This window comes from Helianthus annuus, chromosome 5 (assembly GCF_002127325.2).
Source record: "Helianthus annuus cultivar XRQ/B chromosome 5, HanXRQr2.0-SUNRISE, whole genome shotgun sequence".
Classification (NCBI taxonomy): domain Eukaryota; kingdom Viridiplantae; phylum Streptophyta; class Magnoliopsida; order Asterales; family Asteraceae; genus Helianthus; species Helianthus annuus.
In genome coordinates, this window is record NC_035437.2 from 29,455,248 (window position 1) to 29,477,115 (window position 21,868).

General features: G+C 36.2%; 2 protein-coding genes across 2 annotated transcripts; one reads left to right on the forward strand and one right to left on the reverse strand.

The window, feature by feature from the left end:
- Positions 1-13,563: 13,563 nt before the first annotated feature.
- LOC110943188 (putative F-box protein At5g50220) lies at positions 13,564-14,628 on the reverse strand. The gene has a single exon (XM_022184942.1). The coding sequence runs from the start codon at positions 14,626-14,628 to the stop codon at positions 13,564-13,566; it is 1,065 nt and encodes a 354-aa protein (XP_022040634.1).
- A 6,541-nt stretch (positions 14,629-21,169) lies between these two features.
- On the forward strand, positions 21,170-21,868 carry LOC110943187 (ATP-dependent DNA helicase PIF1-like). The gene has a single exon (XM_022184941.1). The coding sequence runs from the start codon at positions 21,170-21,172 to the stop codon at positions 21,866-21,868; it is 699 nt and encodes a 232-aa protein (XP_022040633.1).

A 21,868-nucleotide genomic window follows, 5' to 3' on the forward strand; every position in this document is an offset into this window, starting at 1 on the left:
GAATCAAGAGATTCCGCTTGAAATTTGTGTTTGATTCCGCTTCAAACGGGACATTCCGCTTGGATTTGAGGTTCTGCTTGAAACATTGGTTTGATTCCGCTCAAACTGATACTCCGCTTGAAAATACTTTGTGATTCCGCTTAAAAAGGGTTATTCCGCTTGAACAGTGATCTCGCTTGAATTTGATATTCCGCTTGAACAGCCTGTTTTGAGAATTTTTGAAATCTGAATCATGGACGAAGATTTTTATAACGCATTCGCTACCCCGGTTACCCCGGTCACTATTGCACAGAACACGATGCTAGAAAACGAAACGGGGACTATGCAAAAACCGCCTAAACTCATGAACATTGAGGAGTATAAGGGTTGGGAAGGACGGTTTGAGAACTGGGTACAAGCTAACTATTTAGATGCTCGGGAATGTGTTGAAACTAAATACGTTAGACCGATGAATGACGATGAAGAGGTGATTGCTATCAAAGATATGAGTGCGGATGACAAAAAGAAATATAAAAAAGAGAAAATGATGCTAAGTCTGCTACAACAAGCTGTGAAAGAAGATATCATGGTCTTATTGCAACATAACGGAAGTTCTTATTCAATCTGGAAAGCATTAAGATCAAAGTTTGTTGGTAGTCAGGAAATGATCAAGAACAAGAAATTGCTTTTGAAAAAAGAGTTTGATTTGTTTCGAGGTTTGAAGAATGAGAGCACAAAGCAGATTATAGAAAGATACTGCAATTTGTTGGTTAACTTGAGAAGGGTGAGTATCAACAAAGATAATGAAGAGTTGATTGAAAAATTAGCTGATGCATTGCCACATGAAACATGGGGAACATATTTGATGATGCTCAGAAACAAGAAAGGATTTAATACGCTAACTTTGAGTAAATTCATTGAAAAATTGGAAGCTTAGGAGATGGAACAAATAAAAATTTCCAGAATGAAAGTGTTTGATGGTGAACAAGACATCGGTTTGTACTACAAAGCAGGGTTGAATGATAAAACAACCAACTTGTCACCAAAAGTTGAAACTGCTTTCAACGCAAAGAACTCATCTGGTAGTTCATCAAAAGGATCAAACAGTAACACAAGTTTCTCATCATTTCCATCATTTGATCCGAATGTTTCAACGACAAGAAATGGCAAAAAGCTTCAATGCAACATTGTATTGAATATTGAAAATGATCAGGAATATTCTGAAGAGTTAGCTAAAAGCCATATGTCTCTGTTAGGAACTGTTCTTGAATCTTATGTAGTTTTGTTGTAGGTCGAATCGGGAATCCAATGCTGACTAAGGAGGATTACGACTAGATTGATGTTGAAGAGATGGAGCTGATGGACATAAAATGGTGCTTGGCAAGTGTATTAAGGAGAGCTGAGAAATTCAAGCAAATCACAGGAAGAGATGATCTTCGTGAGGCGAATGTTTCTACTTTAGGTTTTGACAAATCTAAAGTCACTTGTTTTCGTTGCAGGGAAAAAGGACACTTCAAGAGGGAGTGCACCAATCGCGAAGCAAGTGGAGCTCAGAATCCTTTCAACAACAATGATTACTACAGGAAGGCCATTTACCATCAAGTTGCCCAACAACCACCTCAACAACATCAACATCAGGCACAAACTGCACATGGAAGGAATGTGATTGAAGATTCTTCAAAGAGAGCTTGTATGGTCAATCAAGATGAGAGGAAGCCATCAACAGAGTTTAACTGGGATAAATATATTCCATCTGATGCTAAAGCATGTGCGATTGATCAAGAAGACGAAAAGTTATCTGAAGGTTTTAGCTGGGAGAATTTTACTTGGGATGATTATATTCCTGACCAAGCTCCTATTCACACAGCTTTTGTTGCTCGTATTGAAGAAGATAGTGATGAAGATTGTTCTGAGTATTATGCAAAACAAATGGCACAACATTTGAAGATGATGGCAGAAAGTGACAACGAAGATGAGAAAGCCAAGAAGAAAAAGGAAAAGATAAAGACACAGGTGAGAAGTGACGATGAAACAGTACCGGTAGTGAGAAGAAAAGTGAAAGAAGTTCCAAAGTTCAAAATTAATGAAAAGCTGATGCTAGTGAAATGAAAGTGAACTGTGAAACTTGTGTGATCTTGAAAAAGAAAAACAGTGAAATGCTTAACAACATGAACAGATTGAAGGAATCTCAGGATGTTCTAAACAAGCAATGAACATGTATAATGACACAAGTGAAGAGCAGGCTACAGCAATGAAGACACTTCAAGGAGTGTTCATGATCAAACAGAAAGTTGTGAACAACTACATCGAGAAGTGTGCTGCTTTGGAACAAAAGCTAGAGTTACAAAGAATTGAAACAGAAAGGGTTAATCGTTTGTTGAAAAGTTACTCATGTACTTCTTATGTCACTGATAGGATCTATCCTACTGTTGAAGTCATGAAGGCATTTGAAAATGATGAAGTAACTGAAGAAAAGAATGCTGAAAAAGTTTCTGAAGAAAAGACTCCAGAGAAAAAGACTGAGAAGAAGAAAGACACTAAGAAAAAGGCTGACAAGAAAAATTCTGGTAAGAAACAAGGTGTCAGTTACAACAAGTGTCCACCCCCGCTGGAAAATGGATATTTGCTCAGAAATCCAAATTCTGAAAGAGTCAAAAAGGCTACAAACTTACAGTGGGAGTCGGAGTCGTCAGCTAATTTGCCTGAAAGCATTGATGTCACGTTTACATCGTCTGACACTGATCAACAATCTCAATTGATGAAGAAAGTGGTGGATCATGTGTTAGATAACGATGAAACTGAGGAGTCAAAGTCGGAGTCGATGTCGATGTCGGAGTCAAAGTCTGAGTCCAGCATTCCAGGTCAAAATGAAAAACAGGGCAAAAGAGTTTATAGTAATGAATTCCTGGTATCAAAATCTAATTTGGATGATGAGACATTTAAAGTTGCATATACTTTGAATGATTCGGACAAATTATATTCTGATGAGGAATTTCCAATCAGAGGTGTCAAAACTGAAATGATAAACAAGGTTTTCAAACTAACAGAAATTAATATTTCTGAAATAAAAGATTTAAATCTTACTGATAAACCTAAAAAATATACCTCAAGAGTGTAACAAAGATTAAACAAGAAAAAGGGTTACAGTTCTGGTTCTGGTTTTCAAAAGAAACCAAACTATAACAGTAACTTCAAAAAGAAAGGTCTTGGATTTACTCCAACAGAAAAACAGAAAAATGAAAAATATGTTCGTGATTTTAAATCAAAAATGACATTTGTTTCAGGTACATCATCAGAAGAAGAAGAAGAAAAGAAAGCATTTTGGAGACAGTCAAATAGAGAGTTCCTTGCAAAGAAGCAAGAAGAGATGAAGAATGCTGGTCAGAGAAAGAAAACTCGAACCTGTTTTAAATGTGGTAGAATTGGACATCTTGCGGTGAACTGTTCGCAAGCAATTCAAACCAAATAGGGAGTTTCCAAACTCAAAGAGAAAGTGGTTGAGTTTGAACCGCCATTTGACCGGACCAAATTATTCAAAAACTCAAAATTTGAAATTGGTGAATGTTCAAACAAGTTTTACAACAAAAGAGCTAAATCTGACAACCAGAAATGGGTTGTTAAGAAGTTTGTTGATAGTTTTAGCAATGATTCTGATAGGTCAAAATCAGAGGAGCTATCTTCTGGCGATGAATCTGATTCCACAAAATCAGAGGAGCCACAGGTTGCAGAAAATGGTGAAAAATCAGTTTCGACTGTGGATGATGAGAATTTTCCACCACTTCGGGCTGAAAATTTAAAAAGAAAATTGGTAAAGTTGAGATATCAAACCAATTTTATGATGATAAAAAGGTTTTTGATATTGAAAAGGCCTTTAACCCCAAGGTAAAACATATCTTTGGTAAGATGATTGATCGAAAAGTCAAAGGGGTTAAAGAGTTCTATAAGAAGAAGAGGGGAGGTAAGAAACTGAGTGATGATGACTCGGTAACACCAAGGCTGGTCAGGCTTGGGTGGATATTTTCTTTGAATAGAAAAAAAACCTGATTTGCCGAAGTTCCCAAGTTGGTAATCGCGAAGCATGAATCGGCATCATTCTTTGTATTTGGTTGTGTTTTGCGTACAAGTGGTACAAAGGTTTGTTCTGAAAAAGAAGATTAATCAAGGTCATTAATTTGAACTTGATGATATTTCATACAAGTGGTTGAAAGACAATATGATGAACCGCATCCCCAAACTTACAAGTGGTAAAATCAACAAAACTTATTTTCCGGAAAAACCATTTTGATTAAAACAAACTTAAGTGTTTTGAAATCTAAATGGGAAAATAGTTTGTTGAAAGGTTGAGTTCTGATTGTTCACGCCTAGTGAATGGCGAATTGAAGTGATTTGATATCAGATGTCACTTTACTTGTATAGTTTGTTTTTAAAATTTCTACAAAGTGGGTCAAGAGCTCAGTTTGTTTTTCAAATTTCTTTATGTGTTTGGTTTTTAGGGGGAGTAGAAAATTTCAGAAAATCCAAAAACATTAGAAAATTTGAAAAATCCAAAAACATGATAAAATCAAAAACGAGTTTTGTTGTGAAAAGGAGGAAATGATAGTACATCAGTGGACTGTCACAACATGCTAAAGAAATGAAAAGTAAAAATGTGATAAACAATCTCACTGATGATATGCCAGTAGGTTTTTGCACATTTAGTAAATTGTAACGAGATATAAATCTAAATTTCAAACTTGCTTATTTCGTGGGTAACAAAACTTGGATATATGGGTAACCCCTGAAATCTTGTTTGAAAGGTCCCTCTTTCTGAGATACTAGGTCTTTATACTTAGTGATATCTGGGGTATTATCCCGGGACTTCTGCTGAATGGAAATTCTGACCTAGTCCCCGTATAATACTTTCTGCAAATGCTTGAAACATAGCACAGCCCTCATCAAAATGATGAAACAATAAAATTGATAATCATTGCTGTTGAAGAAAAGATCCTCTAAAGGGGACACACCTAAAGTCGAACCGTCATCTCTCTGCTGAACGGAAGTTCTGACCTGAGCTCTCACGGTTTCGCATCTAACCCCTTTACAGATATCATTTGTGGTATACTCACCTGTAAGACTGAATATTGGGATCTGGATACGGGAGTATATTCAAGTAGTGGGACACGCAAATAAGTTTAAGTGTTTAAAAACATTAATCTCATATCTCGAAACAATTGAAATTTGTGTGAAAATTTAAAGTGGACCAATATACTGACAATCTAAGTGAATTGTGTAGAACTTAAAATGAAATGAAGCTTAACGATGTTGGTGATTTGTCTCAAAAACTGATATGATCCTCTTGCACAAACTCACAAAAATATTGTCTGTAAATATTTCATTATTACATTCCTTATAATCAAAAATCCCAAAAAGATTTTAGTGTGTTTTAGCATAAACTTTGAAAAATTCAAAAAGATTTTCGACAACTGGTGTTGAAGAGTTGATTTTCAAAATTCCAAGTGCTAAACATGACGACAATTGGTTTGGAAGAGTGTGTTTAAGAGTTTAAATCTTTCAGAGTGGTCATCAGAAATTTTTTATAGAGAAAATGTTTTTGCAAATAGTAAAAAATATATTCCTACAAATGGTTCATCAGAGACTAATTGTTAGATCATTTTATGATTTTTACAAGTGGTGTCTGAGTGAGTTAAAGATTTATATTAGAAAACTTATGTTTGAGGTAGAGATTGTGCAGATAACCTGAGCTGGAAGAGAGCCAGGTCAAGATCTTGGAATGGATTCTGAACCTGTGAAAGCCAGACTGCGATCCCAGCTGATTGAGAGGGGGAGTCTGAATGACAAAGAGTTAGGTTCTGATTCTGAGATTGTTGATGCTGATGAATTTAAAGATTCAACATTTGAGAGGGAGTGTATGTTGGTGCTGATAAAGAGAAGAGAACAACATCCGAGAGGAGGAGTTTGTTGATAATGATAGAGAAGAGAAGATAGAGATTGAGGATGCTTACAACGTCAAATATTTCAAAGAGAAGCCCAAAGGCTGATAAAGACTGAAGGTGCGAAGACTCGACACTGAAGACTCCGTCAACATCCGAGGGGGAGTTTGTTGGTGCATCCGTCTGTCGTCTTCGTCTTGTATCGAGTCTTGTATAGAGTTATTTAGATTAGGGCTCGAAAATCGAAATAGTGAATTTAGAGCTGATTCCGCTTGAAATGGCATTAGGCCATGTCCAAGCAAAATCACATTTGATCTAATTCCGCTCGAAGGTTTAGTCGCAGATTTCGCTTGAAATGTTTTGATGTTATTCCGCTTGAAATGCTCATGGCATGTTCAAGCGGAATCAAAGCCCTATATATAGGGGTGTCCAAGCGAAATCAGTTACATAACAGTTCATTCTGGTTTGCAACGAAGTGCTGCCGAAGTGTCGAATTGTTGTAATCGTCATTATTATCAATTAAACGACAGTTTAAAGTGTAATACTTGCTGAATTGACCTCAGTTTCTTAGTTTCCGCCTCTGAAACTGGGATAAACTCTTCTGATCGACTCGTTCGGGTCTGAAAACGATCCTACAGGGTAGCGGACAAAACGACGCGAATAAGAGCATTGGAGGAGTAAAACCAAACAAGATGTGTTTTACATACTTGAATTGTTGGGAGCTTTTACGCGGAAGTCCTAAATGGTCTAACATACCGAGCATGACGTCTAGTGGTAGACGTAAAGCAAAACGGTCCAAAACATCATCCTCGGTTGATTCGAAAACAACTAGTTCCAATGCTCGAAATGTCGACTTAAACATTAATTTGGACGACGAGGATGTGGAGTTGGCCCGACCGCCTGGTGGAAGAAGTGGGAAAAGGGGGGGAAGGCGGAGTCATCTTCAGCAAATTTCGAAATGAAGCAAGATTTCGAATAGATGAACCGACGCCTACAAGATATTCGAGACCTTGGTCATATGCGTTTAGATACAATGCAAGAAAGAAACGCCGAAAACAAAAAAAATTGTCGCGCTACAAGAATCGAGGAAAATGGAGAAAGACATAGAATTTTGCTAAACCGATCGATCACCTAGTAAGAGACGTGTTGATCCTAGCGGAAATACGTCGGCAACAAATCCGTGACAAATACAGATTTTAGATTTTATGTTCTACTTTTAGCATTTTTCGGGGTTTTTTATATTTTCAACAATGTAATTTATTTTAGTTAATGAAATATTATTAGTTTTAATTTGAAAAGAAAAACAAAAAAATAATAATTGGGTAATCATTGGATGGGGAATTATTGAGCATTATACCACTACACCCATTTTAAATAGAGTAGATTACAAAAATCGTCCTTTATGTTTACACTAGATTGCAAAGTGTGTCTTTTATCTTCAAAAAGTACAAAAAAGTACTCGATGTTTGCAAACCTGACGTGCGTGCGGGTGTATATATTTTTTGTTATATTTTTAGCTCTTTTTACTCGTCGATTTAATTTGTAAAACACGATATTCTACTATCACTCTACACACACGCTAGGGCAAGTATACATATCGCGAACGTAGTATAGTGATGGCAAGATACCGAGGTCGTCCAAGGACACAAGAGCTTTTAGTACCGGCTTATCGTCAATGCCTAATCGAACCAACTTTTGAGAAAAGATTTTTAAGCTAATAAAAAGATAAAAACAGAAAATAAAAATAAAATAATAAATGATAGACAAGAAAGAATCACTTGGATCCAACTTATCTTTCATGTACCCTTTTGATGGTTTCCGCACTTTGTGCATTTTAAGAGATTATTTTAGTTATAGTAGTAGGCCCCTCTTTTGGAGGCGACGTTACCCTCAACCTAGTGGTTTGAGTCAGTAAGGATACAATCCCACTAGGTCGGAATATTGAAAATAATTAAGTAAGTTATTAATGCAAAATGTGGTGGACCCCTCGTAAAAGGCGGCGATCACCCTCAACCCGTTGGTCTGAGTCAGCAGGGATATAGTCCTCGCGGGGTTGGTTTAAAGTTTTAATAGTAGTTTAAGAATAAGGGATTCAAGATTTTTGCACCTCTCCCGTGGTGGGTAATGCCCGCTCCGACTAATGAGGTGTTACTAGGCTTGAACTAGGTTCTTGCAGGATCTATACACTGAACGAGACATAGAATTACCCAAACCACCCTTCTAATTTGCCTTTCGGGTTAATTAACATACTTTATATAGACTGTAAAGACATGAACATGTTGAGTAAACGAACATATGAAGAGTATTTGAATAAATTCGCCTTCAATATAAAAAAAAAACTAATTATTAAGGTCATTAATACATACCCAATTAAAAAGTAGCCAAAGATTGGAAATTATAAAAGAAAAGTCTTCACCAAGTGATGTAAGAATTTAGCCAAGCATGGCCTTTGTTTGACAAAGATTCTTACGATTGATCTTGGATCCTGAGACTACACACACACTCTAAAGATGGAAAGTGGATAATGGTGTTAGTGGTGGTGGAGTGGTGGCAAGTGAGAGAGAAGTGGTTTGCCAAGGGATGAGTTGAAGTGGAACCAAGCACTTCTATTTATAGCTGTAAACAGAAGCTTCAGCATGGCCCGTGCCCGCCTGGCACGGCCCCGTGCCCATCTCTCTCTCTCTCTCTCTCTCTCTTTTCCTCATTAACTGCTTGTCAGATGTTGTACTAACACGGCCCCGTGTGTCAACGGCACGGCCCGTGGCCAAAGTACTTGATGTACTATCGTAGATTCTGCAAATCTTTGAGTTGACCACGCCCCGTGTTAGCTTAGCACGGCCCCGTGTTGGCTACCATTTTTGTCTTTTGCAGTTGTATTTTTCTTCTGCCCAGTATCCACCCTTGGACACGGCCTCGTGTCAACCTTCTGTTCTTGTTATTTTGAGGTTTGGATGTGAATCGGGGCTTGGCGAGTTGCGGCAATTCCTTCTTCTTTACATTTATGTTGGATTTTGCAGTCTTTTTGCTCCTTTTGCAAATTTAAGCTCTTTTATCCCTGAAAATATAAAAGGAACGAAAACACGAGCTTTTCCCAACATTAGTACTAAAAATGGTTGCTTTTACACCGTATTTGACACAATTTATATGTTTTATTTTAATCACATCAAAACCCCTACACATTATGTCCTTTATCCCTAACTTAGTTATTTTCCATTGTTAAGTGGGTGTGAAATGACCTAAATTCCCTTACTGTTAAATAAATAACTAAAAAATTAAAAGAAATATAATTAATATTTAAAACTTCATATGGGACCCACCACTCACCCCACCCTCTTCATCTTCCCCAATCTTCCCACCTCCACCTTTCACCACCACCACCACCACACCCCGCCGGAAAAACGCCACAACCTCACCCTCTCACCATCATCTTCAACCTCATCCACCACTGTCACTGTCACCATTGAATTAAACATAACATTGCAACAAATAAATTAAAACAAAACCATGATAACATGAACTCATATATCAAACAAAATTGATGATAACACTTACTATGACAATTGTCCAGATTGAAAAATTGCAAACTTGGAAGCAACCAAATCCAAATACCCAACCCCATTCTCCTTCAAAAACTCCTCAATCAACTCTTTCGCTTTCTCCAGCTCACTACTCTCACACTCAATCTCATACAAAGTCCAAAATTCGAAACCTGTCTCATCCACTTCAATCACCAACCCTTTCCACTCATACACATTCCTCAAATTCCTAAATCCCCCAAACACACCAACCCCAACTCCCCATTATTATCATTTCCCCCAAATTGTTATCTATATCTATACTTCTATACTACTATATAATACATATTGAAAGGATACAATTGGAATTTTACAACCTCAATCTAACAACTTCATTAAATAATCTCTATTTATTAAACTTCATTTAATAAAACAAAAGACATTATCTATAACTCCACTTTTTTGCCTTCTAAGTTAAATAAATTAATCCTTTAAATTCAAGTGAGATGTATTTGAAAGCAGAGTCGGTAGAAGGCGAATATGGCTTATTAATCATGGACGATCAGAACTATTTAACTCAAGTTTTAACAGCAACTGAGAGGCGTGCCGTGAGTTGGGCCCGACCGGGGATATTATTTTGGCTTCTAATTTATCTGCTAAAGTTTCTGTGTTGATTTGCCAACAGCATAATAAGCTTAAGAGGGTAACTGCATGGTCTAAATAAAGAGTTCATTATCATGTTAGCAAAATGACTTGCATCTTAATGTCAAGTTTCATTCATGATGTTCTTTTTTTAGTAACAATGAGACCTAGATTCCGGCACACTCTTCACACCCGTTAGTACCCTTCTAACCAACAAGATCAGGTTAAATACAACTTGAGCTCTTCAAGAGGTAAAAGCCACAAAACCTGTGGTCGCTGGATTCCAAACAAACTGCACCTTAAGCTCTTATCACTACACCGCCCCATTATAGGTTCCATTTATGTTCTTATCTCTCGGTGGCAATTTTGACCCATTTAAATACTTATTTAAGTGTTCAAATCGTTTCATGTGTCATACCTAATAGGTCACTTGATTCAAACAGTTCAACTATTACTTGATAAATATGAACTTTTGTAACAAATATGACAGCCAACAATCAACACTGAATACGAAAAGTACGATAAGCTTCTAACTGAAAGCACATATAAGCATAAACTATAATACGAAAATTCCTAAAAAAATAAATAAATTAATCCTTTCATTTGTTTATTTACAAAAGTTTAATTCAAATAACTTGTTTATTGTAACCATATATTTATTAAACATTATCGATTAATTAACACAATGAAAAGATACCAAAAAATGATATAATAAGTGAAATCCATGTAATTCAAATCATGTGGCAAAATAACTGAAATCCATAAATGAAATGATACTTAATCGCCCAAAATAAGTAGGGAGGGATTTAAAATGATCACCTTATCTCAATGAACAATCATTGCACAGGCAACTGAAACAAATCATTTGCACAAGTAACTGAAACAAATAAATGAAATAAGAGTTAACTAAATAGTCATTATAACTAGAATTTGAAAACCAACGATTAAATGATTTGCTAGCTTATTATATGTTAGAAAGTACCACCATATTCTTGGAAAAATAAACCAAAACTCTATTGTCTCTCTATTCTCACTCAAATTGTACCGAAATCAGGAGGTTCGCTCACATCCGCCTTCAGTACATGAGACATCCATTGCCAACGTTGTGTTGCGTCTTCTCATCATTTGCTACATTGTTGTTTCAGTCGTTCTCAAACTGTATCAGACTCAGGAGGCTCAACCAGAAAGGTAGTTGTTGATTATGTTATTGGCTTGCTATCTTTGTTTAAGAAAGGTTAATTATCGGTTCATGCTTTTGTTGATTGATGTTCGCTTCTTTAAAACAACAATTCCAAGAGGAGTATTTTGTTTATATTACAAGACTCGATCAACATCTAGATCATTGTTTCACCACAACGTTGATACTGTTGCGCCTACGTTTGCCGCCACTGGTCTGCCACTGGTGTCCTCTTCATGAATGGGTACCTCAATCATTTTCTTCTTCCTTTCTAGATCATTGTTTCACCACAACGTTGATACCGCTGTGCCTACGTTTGTCGCCACCGGTCTGCCACTGGTGTCCTCTTCATGAATGGGTACCTCAATCACTTTCTTCTTCCTTACAAAGTTTGTTTTGTGATTTTGATAGCCACCACTCGCTGTGACAACCACCTGGAATTGCCGCCATTGGTTAGATTCGCCTTCTTTCACTGTTCGACAAAACGTTGCTGGCAACTATCGAATTAAGGTAATCGATATGACCAGCATTTGTTGATTTAATATGCATGCGTAGACACCACATATATGTAAATTATACTGGAACTTTAAGTTTTGAAACTATTAACTTCCAACGGCTTAACATAGGTTGGACATAATAGTTCGAGACCCAGCCCATGCATTCTTTAATTACAGTAACTTATTATCCATGCTCCCTCCAATCATTTAACTAAGGTGTTCATAGCTTTTATGGTTTGTAAAGGACACAACTCTTTCTTATATACATCCATTCATAGTTTCTATTATGCGTGAGATGATGTAATGAAATATATGATTAATTCATCCTTTAGTTTAACAAAAATCTTGGTTCTATGTTTCACTTCAGTATTGATTTATAATCAATTTATGCTTCAGTGATAATAATAGCTTTAAAATTTATGCCTCACTATGTGAATAGCTTATTCAAAACAAAAGTATCCAACATCAGTGACCTTTAGTTGCCATCAGATATACACACACTTGACTGCCATTCTATTTAATTATTTTTTTATACCCAATATTCGAAACAAAATACTAACACTTCCTATGACTGCCATTCTATTTAATTATTTTTTATATCGGATTCTCACCTCACAAAACAAAAATATCCAACATCAATGCATTCTTTAATTACAGTAACTTATTATCCATGCTCCCTCCAATTAATTAACTAAGGTGTTCATAGCTTTTATGGTTTGTAAATGACACAACTCTTTCTTATATACCTCCATTCATAGTTTCTATTATGCGTGAGATGATGTAATGAAATATATGATTAATTCATCCTTTAGTTTAACAAAAATCTTGGTTCTATGTTTCACTTCAGTATTGATTTATAATCAACTAGGCTATCACCCGGGAACATCCCGGGATAGGAAAAATTATATTTGAAAAACAAATACATAGATATAATTAATAAACTAATTAGTTGTTCTTTCCCTTCCTAACAAAATCTTTTATTCGCTTTTAATAATATGCCAATTTGGCCTCCATGAGTGTTTAAAGGTTTCATGTGGAATTATTAACTTTTAGGTTAAGACTGAAATATAATTATAATAATGTTTGGAGATGGTGAAGATATTTCTATGTGATGATTGTGTGAAGTTTTGAGAAGTGATAGTTGTTGATGTTTAATAATGCTCTGTAATAGCTTGGATATTCGGTCCAGATAGCAAAGGATAAAAAACATATTTACATAAACCCCGTTAACTTTTGTAAAATGTACATAGATATAGTCAAACTCATTTAGTATGATAGTATTTTTTTAAACCTTATTAATTAAATGAAAACAGAAAAAAGAAAAATAAATATTAAATTGAAATATGTTTAAAGCTTTGACTGGCATTTTGAAAAGATTGGGTTATTTTTGGATACACAGTTATAAATTGTGTATAAAATCTTTGAAATTACTAATACAAATATTAAATTAAATAGGAAAGTTGTGTAAACGTATATAATTAAATTTGAATAATATATTTTTTAATGACATATGGTATTATAGTAATAGAAAATGTAATTATACCAGGTTAATTTAAAACCAATTTACCTTTACTATATTGTTCAAAGACATGAAATTTAAACTCACATTTACATCACAAATTAGACAAAATGTCTGACATCACTAATTATACTAATGACGAATTGGGCCGTTTGATTTAATGGGTCTGTCAAACAATGATTGGGCCGCTTTATAAAAAATAATCCAAAATCACATATACCAACAAATACTGGCCGACAAATTTAATTTGTAAACTATCATAAAAAGATGAAATAGTTAATAGTATCTAATTAAATCATATTTTCTAATCGAAAGGCGAAACGATTGTCTCCAAAAATAATGCGCCTTTCGGTCCGTTGTAGTTGTCAACATGTTGGATGTAGTTAAAAGAATCATTGCAAAGCACAACTTCAACAGTATCTCCCCAAATACTTGTTATCAACCACTTGTTGTTTTGAATTATATTTGTCCTTTCCTGCGTCTCCATATGATGAACTATGCGAGCCCTATTGAAAGAAAATACCTTGATCCACTCATCATGTTCATATTTGACCAAATCTGCAATTAGTTCACCAGCATATTGAACGACAATCACATGCAGCTTGTTGGAAATTGTTAGAAAATGTCCTTGACAAGGATTGACTTCCATATGCTCCGGAAAACGAAGTATACTAAAAGATTCAGATATAACATCGAAAACAACTATGTTCCTTTCACCAGGTGGAATCCAGTAATTGGAAACCATGAAATATATTTTTTTGTCGGAATAAATTCCAGGAGACCATGAATAAAAGTTTGAACCTAACTGAGTTCCGTTCAAGAAATTCAATTTTCTCCATGAGTCATTATGTCGTGAATATACACGAGCAGTAACTACGTCCCAGTAACAATTAATATGAAGCACTTTTAGATCGTTGTGCTCGTCAAAGTACATTCCACCCGTATCGTTGTGTCGACCAAAATAACTACTAAAATAGTCGTCCGATATCATCTTAAAACGCCTCGTCGTTGGATTCCAAATGACGAGCTCATTGTAACTCCTTTTAATGCAAAGTAAAATCAGTCCGTTAAACGAACCTATAATGCTTAAAAAGGATGGCTCGACATCGTATGGAAAAGTAACTGTTTCGCTTGTATCTTCTTCTAAGTTGCCAGCTACTATGTCATCAACGACAATTGAATTTTCTTTCAAGGAGAGCAGCTTCTTTTGTATTGAATTTCCAACTCGTCGAGCATGGATGAAAACAAACTTTGGTGTAGATAATTCATAACACCATTGTTTAGAAACACATTTGAAACGACAAACTACCTTTGCAGGTAGTCTCGATAAGATCTCTTCAAATATCATGTCATCCCCAACACGTTCCATGATTCGTAATACCCTGAAAAAAAACTATAAAAAAACGATTGTATAAGCTTTTTAAGATTTCTTAATTATTATATAGTTGTAACAGGAACATTTGTAATACAAAATACAACAAAAATAAAGTATAATATTCTGATTTACAATAAAATATTTAACATTCATCTTTTTGTGAGTAATACAAATTGAATCAAAAAGACTCATATACATAAAATTGCTAATTGTATAAAAACTTGAAAATTATCAATGGAACATTGAACATTTATAATACAGTATACAGTAACTAACCGTGTAACTGGAGGTGTTATGTATAAGAGTTGAACAATGAGAATGAATTACAGGAAATATGGGTATTTATAGGACTTTCATCATATATTGGAAATCTATTATTATTAAAAAAAAGATGTCAACTGTAAATTATAAAATACGTAACATATATATTATCCATAAATATCATATTTCCATACACATGACTTCAAACGTATATTATGTTAATTTGTTAATGTTAGTACCGAATATAATGCAATAATATATAAAAAATCTTTGAGGAAAATTAAAGGCGATTGAAAATCTATTTATAGAATGATTTTATATATTTTTAAGCAAATAATGAAAAAATTTTGTAAGATTCATCGATTTTTTTTTTCAAAATTTGTATTACGAATTTTATTTATAATTTGATTGCAAATCAATTGGAAGATTGACTAAAATTGGTTTGGTGATATATTTAAGTATATATTTAAATATAAATAAAATGTTGCTATTAAGTGGCCAAAGATTAATCAATCTTTTGTAATGATTATACGGAATAATTGTTTGCTATAATAAATATAACAATTTGTTAGATATCTTATTATTTTGAAAAGCCTTTAGTGCAGCAAGTTTAAAAAATTAATCTTAGTAATGGATAAATTAAATTGGTTGTTCAATGTGTTTATTTTTGGTTGTATTGGATCAAATGGGTCAATTTACATACCTTGGGCTACAATTCATTATGTTTAGACCTTCTAGATTCAAAAAAAGTGTTTTCATATTGGGCCAACTTCCTTTTGACCCACACAAAAATTGTTATGCATTGTTTCTTATTTTTTTTTTATAATTATGTCTTAGTGTAATAACATATATGTAAAAATCGTTTAAAGAAACCGATATAAAATTTGAATTAAGAGCACCTTTTATATTATTAATAAAATATTTAAAAAACATATAACGATCAAATACCCACATCAAACATACTAAAAATCCAAAATACCAGTGTTAAAAATGTAAAAATCAAAAAAACTGAATTTAAATAATAGAAATATGAGCTAATTTAATTTCTTGCTAACTTTCTCCAAACTCTTGAAAGTACTTGAAGTTGAAGGAATAATAAGTTTGATGTGGTAAGGATGAGTGAATGAAAAACGACTAAATTTAGGGTTATCAAATTATTAACTAAGCTTGTGTAAGATTTTAAAGAAATGGATACAACCATATAATTGACACATACACCTCGGTACCCACTACATACGACAATTGACAATTGGATATTCATCAACATGAAAAAAAAATTATCGTATGCATAAAACAGAGACAAGTATGACCATAAATAATATAAATTGTAATCTTAGAATAAAAAAATGAAAACTTACATTTAGTCATATCTGGCTTTGGTGGGTTAAATACCTGAATATTATGAAAATGAAAAGAAAATCAACAAATTAATACAAAATTAAGGAAGAGCACGATAAGAACCTACCAAATAAACATAAAAAGATTGAATAAAACAAAGCAGCAGTTTAAGATGGAAAAAAATGGATCAAACCTTGTAACAAAATTCCTAACCCTAGCTTCTGTAATTCAGAATCCGCATGTATCCCCAATGTTTCTTCCTTACAATACAACAAAGATCAAGTTACGGGAGATAAATGAAATGAAAGTAATACAATTGAACTGATTTTTGTACCAGAAAGACAAAAAGAAGGACAGATGGTACAAAAAGCACAAAACCTAGGTTATGAAATCCCAAAATTGCTTATATATCCAATGTTATATGTTATAAACACAAATCAAAAACCACAATCAAACAATACATCTCGAGAAACCGTTCATGTAACATAGTAGACAAACCGATTTTTGGAATTAAGAGGTTGAAGATGAAAAGTTGTTGTTCAATCACGTTGAAAGGGACTCGAAAAAACTGTATCGTTGAAGAGTAAGGAACAAAAGAAGGAGAAGTTAGACAAATTAGGGTTTTTTTTTCTTATATACCCGGGTCAAAAGTATGCGGGTTTGGATAGCAAATCCGGATCCCGTGTAGAAACATCAACATTCCCTAAGTTTCCCGCCAAAAAGTTTGTGAGGTTGCACCACATAGGGACACGTGTCCCACATCTTGTTTATTTATTATATATATAGATTTATGCTTCAGTGATATTAATAGCTTTAAAATTTATGCCTCACTATGTGAATAGCTTATTCAAAACAAAAATGTCCAACATCAGTGACCTTTAGTTGCCATCAGATATACACACACTTGACTGCCATTCTATTTAATTATCTTTTATATCCAACATTCGAAACAAAATACTAACACTTCCTATTACTGCCATTCTATTTAATTATTTTTTTATATCAGATTCTCATCTCACAAAACAAAAATATCCAACATCAGTGACCTTTAGATGCCATCAGATATACACACATTTGACTGCCATTCTATTTAATTATTTTTTATATCCAACATTCGAAACAAAATATTAACACTTCCTATAACTGCCATTCTATTTAATTATTTTTATATCAGATTCTCATCTCATAATTTTTACCTTTTTAATAATGCATACAGAAAGACTTCCTATCTCCATCACTGTTACACCTACTCCTATATATACATATTTAATGATGGCTTCCATCTTTTTATAGCTACACCTTACACATACAAACGCAATGACATCCGGGATAAACACCACCTTCATCTCGACTTGAACAAGCCCCCACCAGATCACGACCAACGCTGTTCCGAACCAGCTACATCACGTGCGTTACGGAGTGCATGCAAAAAAAGATACAATGAGTCACACAGTGCCGGAAGGCGTTTACGTAGCGCATCACGAAGAACATCTAGACAAGACCTGCAACAAGGGAATAACACCAACAGTCCCCTCACTGAAAATACATCGACACCAACTTCCCCCTTACATCTCAACCTAAACATTCCCCCTCCAGATCACGACGATTTGTTAGGACATTCTGCAGGTTCCTCTTCATATACCTACCTCACAAGTTTACTATATTGTATTTTTTATTTACACTGACCACATTTCATTACTTAGGTACTTCAGTTGAGCGACGTTCATTATCACATCAATTTCCAACTATTAATCATGACGATCTGAATGGGCAAGATAACGTGCGGACAGGAACCTCCCACGTTGGTGACGACCTAAACATGCCCCCTACAGATCCCAGCAATGCGCCTGACCATTCGGTAGGTTAATTTTGCTACACCCACCACACATTTTCTATTAATTCTTTGCCTTTATCTGTTTGCACTGACCGCATATTATTACTTAGGTGCTCCACACAACCCACAAAGAAGGCCACTTCCCTTTGATAACCATCTTTGCGGTGCTTCGAATCAACCAGAAAACAACAACGAGGATCCTTACAACTTCGTATACGCTGGAATACCCAGGGGCGTTCATCTCCTAAAGGAACAATGCCCATGTGCTTATTGCGGAGTTAGACGTTTCCCGTGTGAATTCCCAACATTTTGCTGCATGAGCGGAAAGACTACATTGGCGAGCACCCCAGTCCCATCTGAATTACACCAGTTATTCACATCTCAAGAAGAAATTGGCAGGATTTTCAGGGAAAATATCCGCGCATACAACACAAACTTCTCCTTCACCTCGATGGGTGTCTCATTAGACGAGATAATGGCTAACATGAGAGATGGCGTTTACACGTTCCGAGCACACAAGGGAATATACCACAAAATTGACCAGTTAGTACCACAGGATGTTAAACCCAGTTACTTACAGTTGTACTTTTATGACCCAGATAACGAGATAGACGATCGACTCCTATGGCCAAATTTGGATCGCACTATCACTGAGATCCTCACACATGTTCTTTCCGCCAACCCATATGTCATGATCTTTCAAAGTCTCGCAGAACTAGGGCCCTTAGACAATTACAGGGTCACCTTAAATGCATCAGTTGAACTTGACCAACGTGTCTACAACTGCCCAACCACATCCGAGGTAGCTGGTATTTGGGTAGAAGGTAACAATGATATCACCTCATACAAAAGAAGCATCATCATCTACGGGAGGTCTGCATAGTCGCAGACTATTCAGCCGTACTTCAGTTGCTACGATCCCCTCTCATATCCTCTATTTTTCCAAATGGTGAGGCGGGATGGCATAGTGGAATTCCACGCAACGGAGTCGAAGCCAACACTCCACATAACGATCACAAAACCAATGACGATGACACAGAAGGTACAAATACATCCCCACCCTACTTACACACACGCATACACATTAAGAACTACAATACATGTACTATCTTATAATGTTTACTAACTTGTTGATTTCTAAAATTTCTTAGAGGCACCAACACGCGGCAATAGAAAAACCGTTAGTATGCGAGAGTACTACTGCTACAATTTTCAAACCCACCCAACACAAAATATTCTTCTCCATGGTGGCAGATTGCTACAACAGTTTGTGGTTGACACATACATCAAACTGGAGACGGCACGCTTGCAATTTTGCCAACACAACCAATCTAAAATAAGGGCAGATTTGTATCAAGGCATTGTTGACTGCATCAATGCGGGGGATGCTCAACCAAATAGAATAGGAAGACGAATCGTGCTTCCTGCATCTTTAATCGGTGGGCCCCGTGACATGTGATGCCAGTTCCTAGACGCAATGGCATTAGTGCAGGACAACGGCAAACCGGATTTCTTCCTAACAATGAGATGCACCCAAACTGGCCAGAGATATGCACCAACTTATACCCTGGACAGGCTGCACAGGACCGACCGGATCTTGTTTCGCGAGTTTTCCAGGCTAAATTAGAGGCACTCAAAGAGCAACTCTTAAAAATGCATGTCCTCGGCGAGGTGAAGTCTTATGTCTACGCCATCTAGTTCCAAAACCGTGGTTTGCCACATGCCCATTTCCTTCTCATAATGTACCCACAGCACAAAGTCAGTAACCCCGACTAGTACGATCAATTTGTTTCAGCCGAAATCCCTTGCGTAGAAAGGTTTCCCCAATTGCACGCAGTTTTCGTAAAACACATGATTCATGGACCCTGCGGCCCTCTACGAAAAAACAGTCCCTGCATGCAAGGAGATCCCAAAATATGTCGCTTCCCTTATCCAAGACAATTCAACGAACAAATGAGACAAGGAGAAGACGCATATCCATTGTACCGCCGACGCAACAACGGGATTAGGGTGGATGTTCTTGGGAAAACACTTGACAATAGATGGGTTGTCCCATATAACCCAACCCTGTTGATGTTATTCAATTGCCACATAAATATCAAGATATGCTCCAGTATAAAATCAGTGAAATATCTCTTTAAATATATTTATAAAGGTCATGACAAACAAGTCATCCAAGTAGAACCAGATGCCGAGAACATTATCATCGGTGAAATCAGACGGTACCAAGACGTGCGCTATGTTTCACCCCCCGAGGCAATGTGGCGGATTTTTTTCATTTAGCCTCTCTCTGATCTACCCCGTTGTTTTAACATTAGCGCTACACCTCCCACAAAACCACATGGTGACATTTACTGAGCATTCTAACATGTCAGAAATTGTAGATAGGGAAAGGGGTGAAAAAACCATGCTCACTACATTTTTCGAGAAAAATAGGCTCGACCCAGCAGCAAGGGACCATTTGTACAAAGATTTCCCAAAACACTACACATGGAGTAAAAGTTCGTGTTGTTGGAACCATAGAATTCACAAAGGTCGAAAAGGTCGTATCGTTACCGCAAACCCGGCAGAAGGGGAACGATACTACATACGCCTCCTCCTGACAAATATCAGAGGGCCTACTTCCTTTGTACATATTCACACGGTCAATGATGTTGTACATCCTACATTTCGCAAAACTGCACAGCAAGTAGGACTAATTGAAAACGACGACATCTTATCGCAATGCCTGGAAGAGGCGGCTATATTTTAGTTCCCCGATGCACTTCGCAGGTTGTTTGCAACCATATTGATATTCTGTGAACCTGGCGATGTTCGAAAGCTATGGACCGACCATTTTGATGCCCTTTCAGAAGATCATCGCCTACATTCTCAAAACATCAAACACATCAACAATCTGGTCCTAGCTGAAATCGAAACCAACCTACAATCAATGGGTAAAACTTTGAATGACTCGACCTCCCACGCATATCACAACAACATCACAGCCAAAACGTAACACGCCGTGATATACAAGAGGAGTACAATATAGTTGTTGACCCCGTCCACTTAGATGCGAAGCACTCCCTTAACTGCGACCAAAAAAAGGCCTTCGATGAAATCATGAGACATGTCAATCACGTTCTACTAGGCGTCTTCTTCATAGATGGCCCAGGTGGAACAAGGAAAACATTCCTATACAAAGCATTACTCGCAAAAGTTCGATCACATGGCCACATTGCACTCGCGACTGCTTCTTCAGGCGCTGCAGCAAACAACATGCCAGGTGGGAGAACAACACACTCAAGATTCAAGATCCTAACTAAACTAGACAACAACTCGATGTGCGGCATAGTAAAACAAGGTGCACGTGCACAACTTATCAGGTTAGCAAAACTAATCATCTGGGATGAAGCATTTATGGCGACACGACAGTCTATTGTAGCCATTGACAGGACCTTCCAAGACATAACAGGCGTTAACCTCCCATTCGGAGGAAAGATAATGGTAATGGGAGGTGATTTTAGGCAAGTCCTACCAGTAATTAGAGGAGGCAAACGAGCGCAAATCGTAGACACCAGCCTATGCATGTCACCTCTTTGGTCCTTAACTAAGAAAATATGCCTCTCCATAAACATGAGAGCGCATACTGATTCGTGGTTCTCGGAATTCCTTTTACGAGTCGGCAATGGAATTGAGGAGACCATAGATGGAAACCAAATCCGCATCCCCGACGACATGACAATCCCATTCACCACAAAGGAAAATACCATCAAACAACTCATTCAAGCCATTTTCCCCTCCCTCAACGCAAATGCCTAG

Excerpts from the sequence above, each read along its gene's own strand:
- LOC110943187 (XM_022184941.1), top strand. The coding sequence starts at position 21,170 with ATGAGACATGTCAATCACGTTCTACTAGGCGTCTTCTTCATAGATGGC.
- LOC110943188 (XM_022184942.1), bottom strand. The coding sequence starts at position 14,628 with ATGGAACGTGTTGGGGATGACATGATATTTGAAGAGATCTTATCGAGA.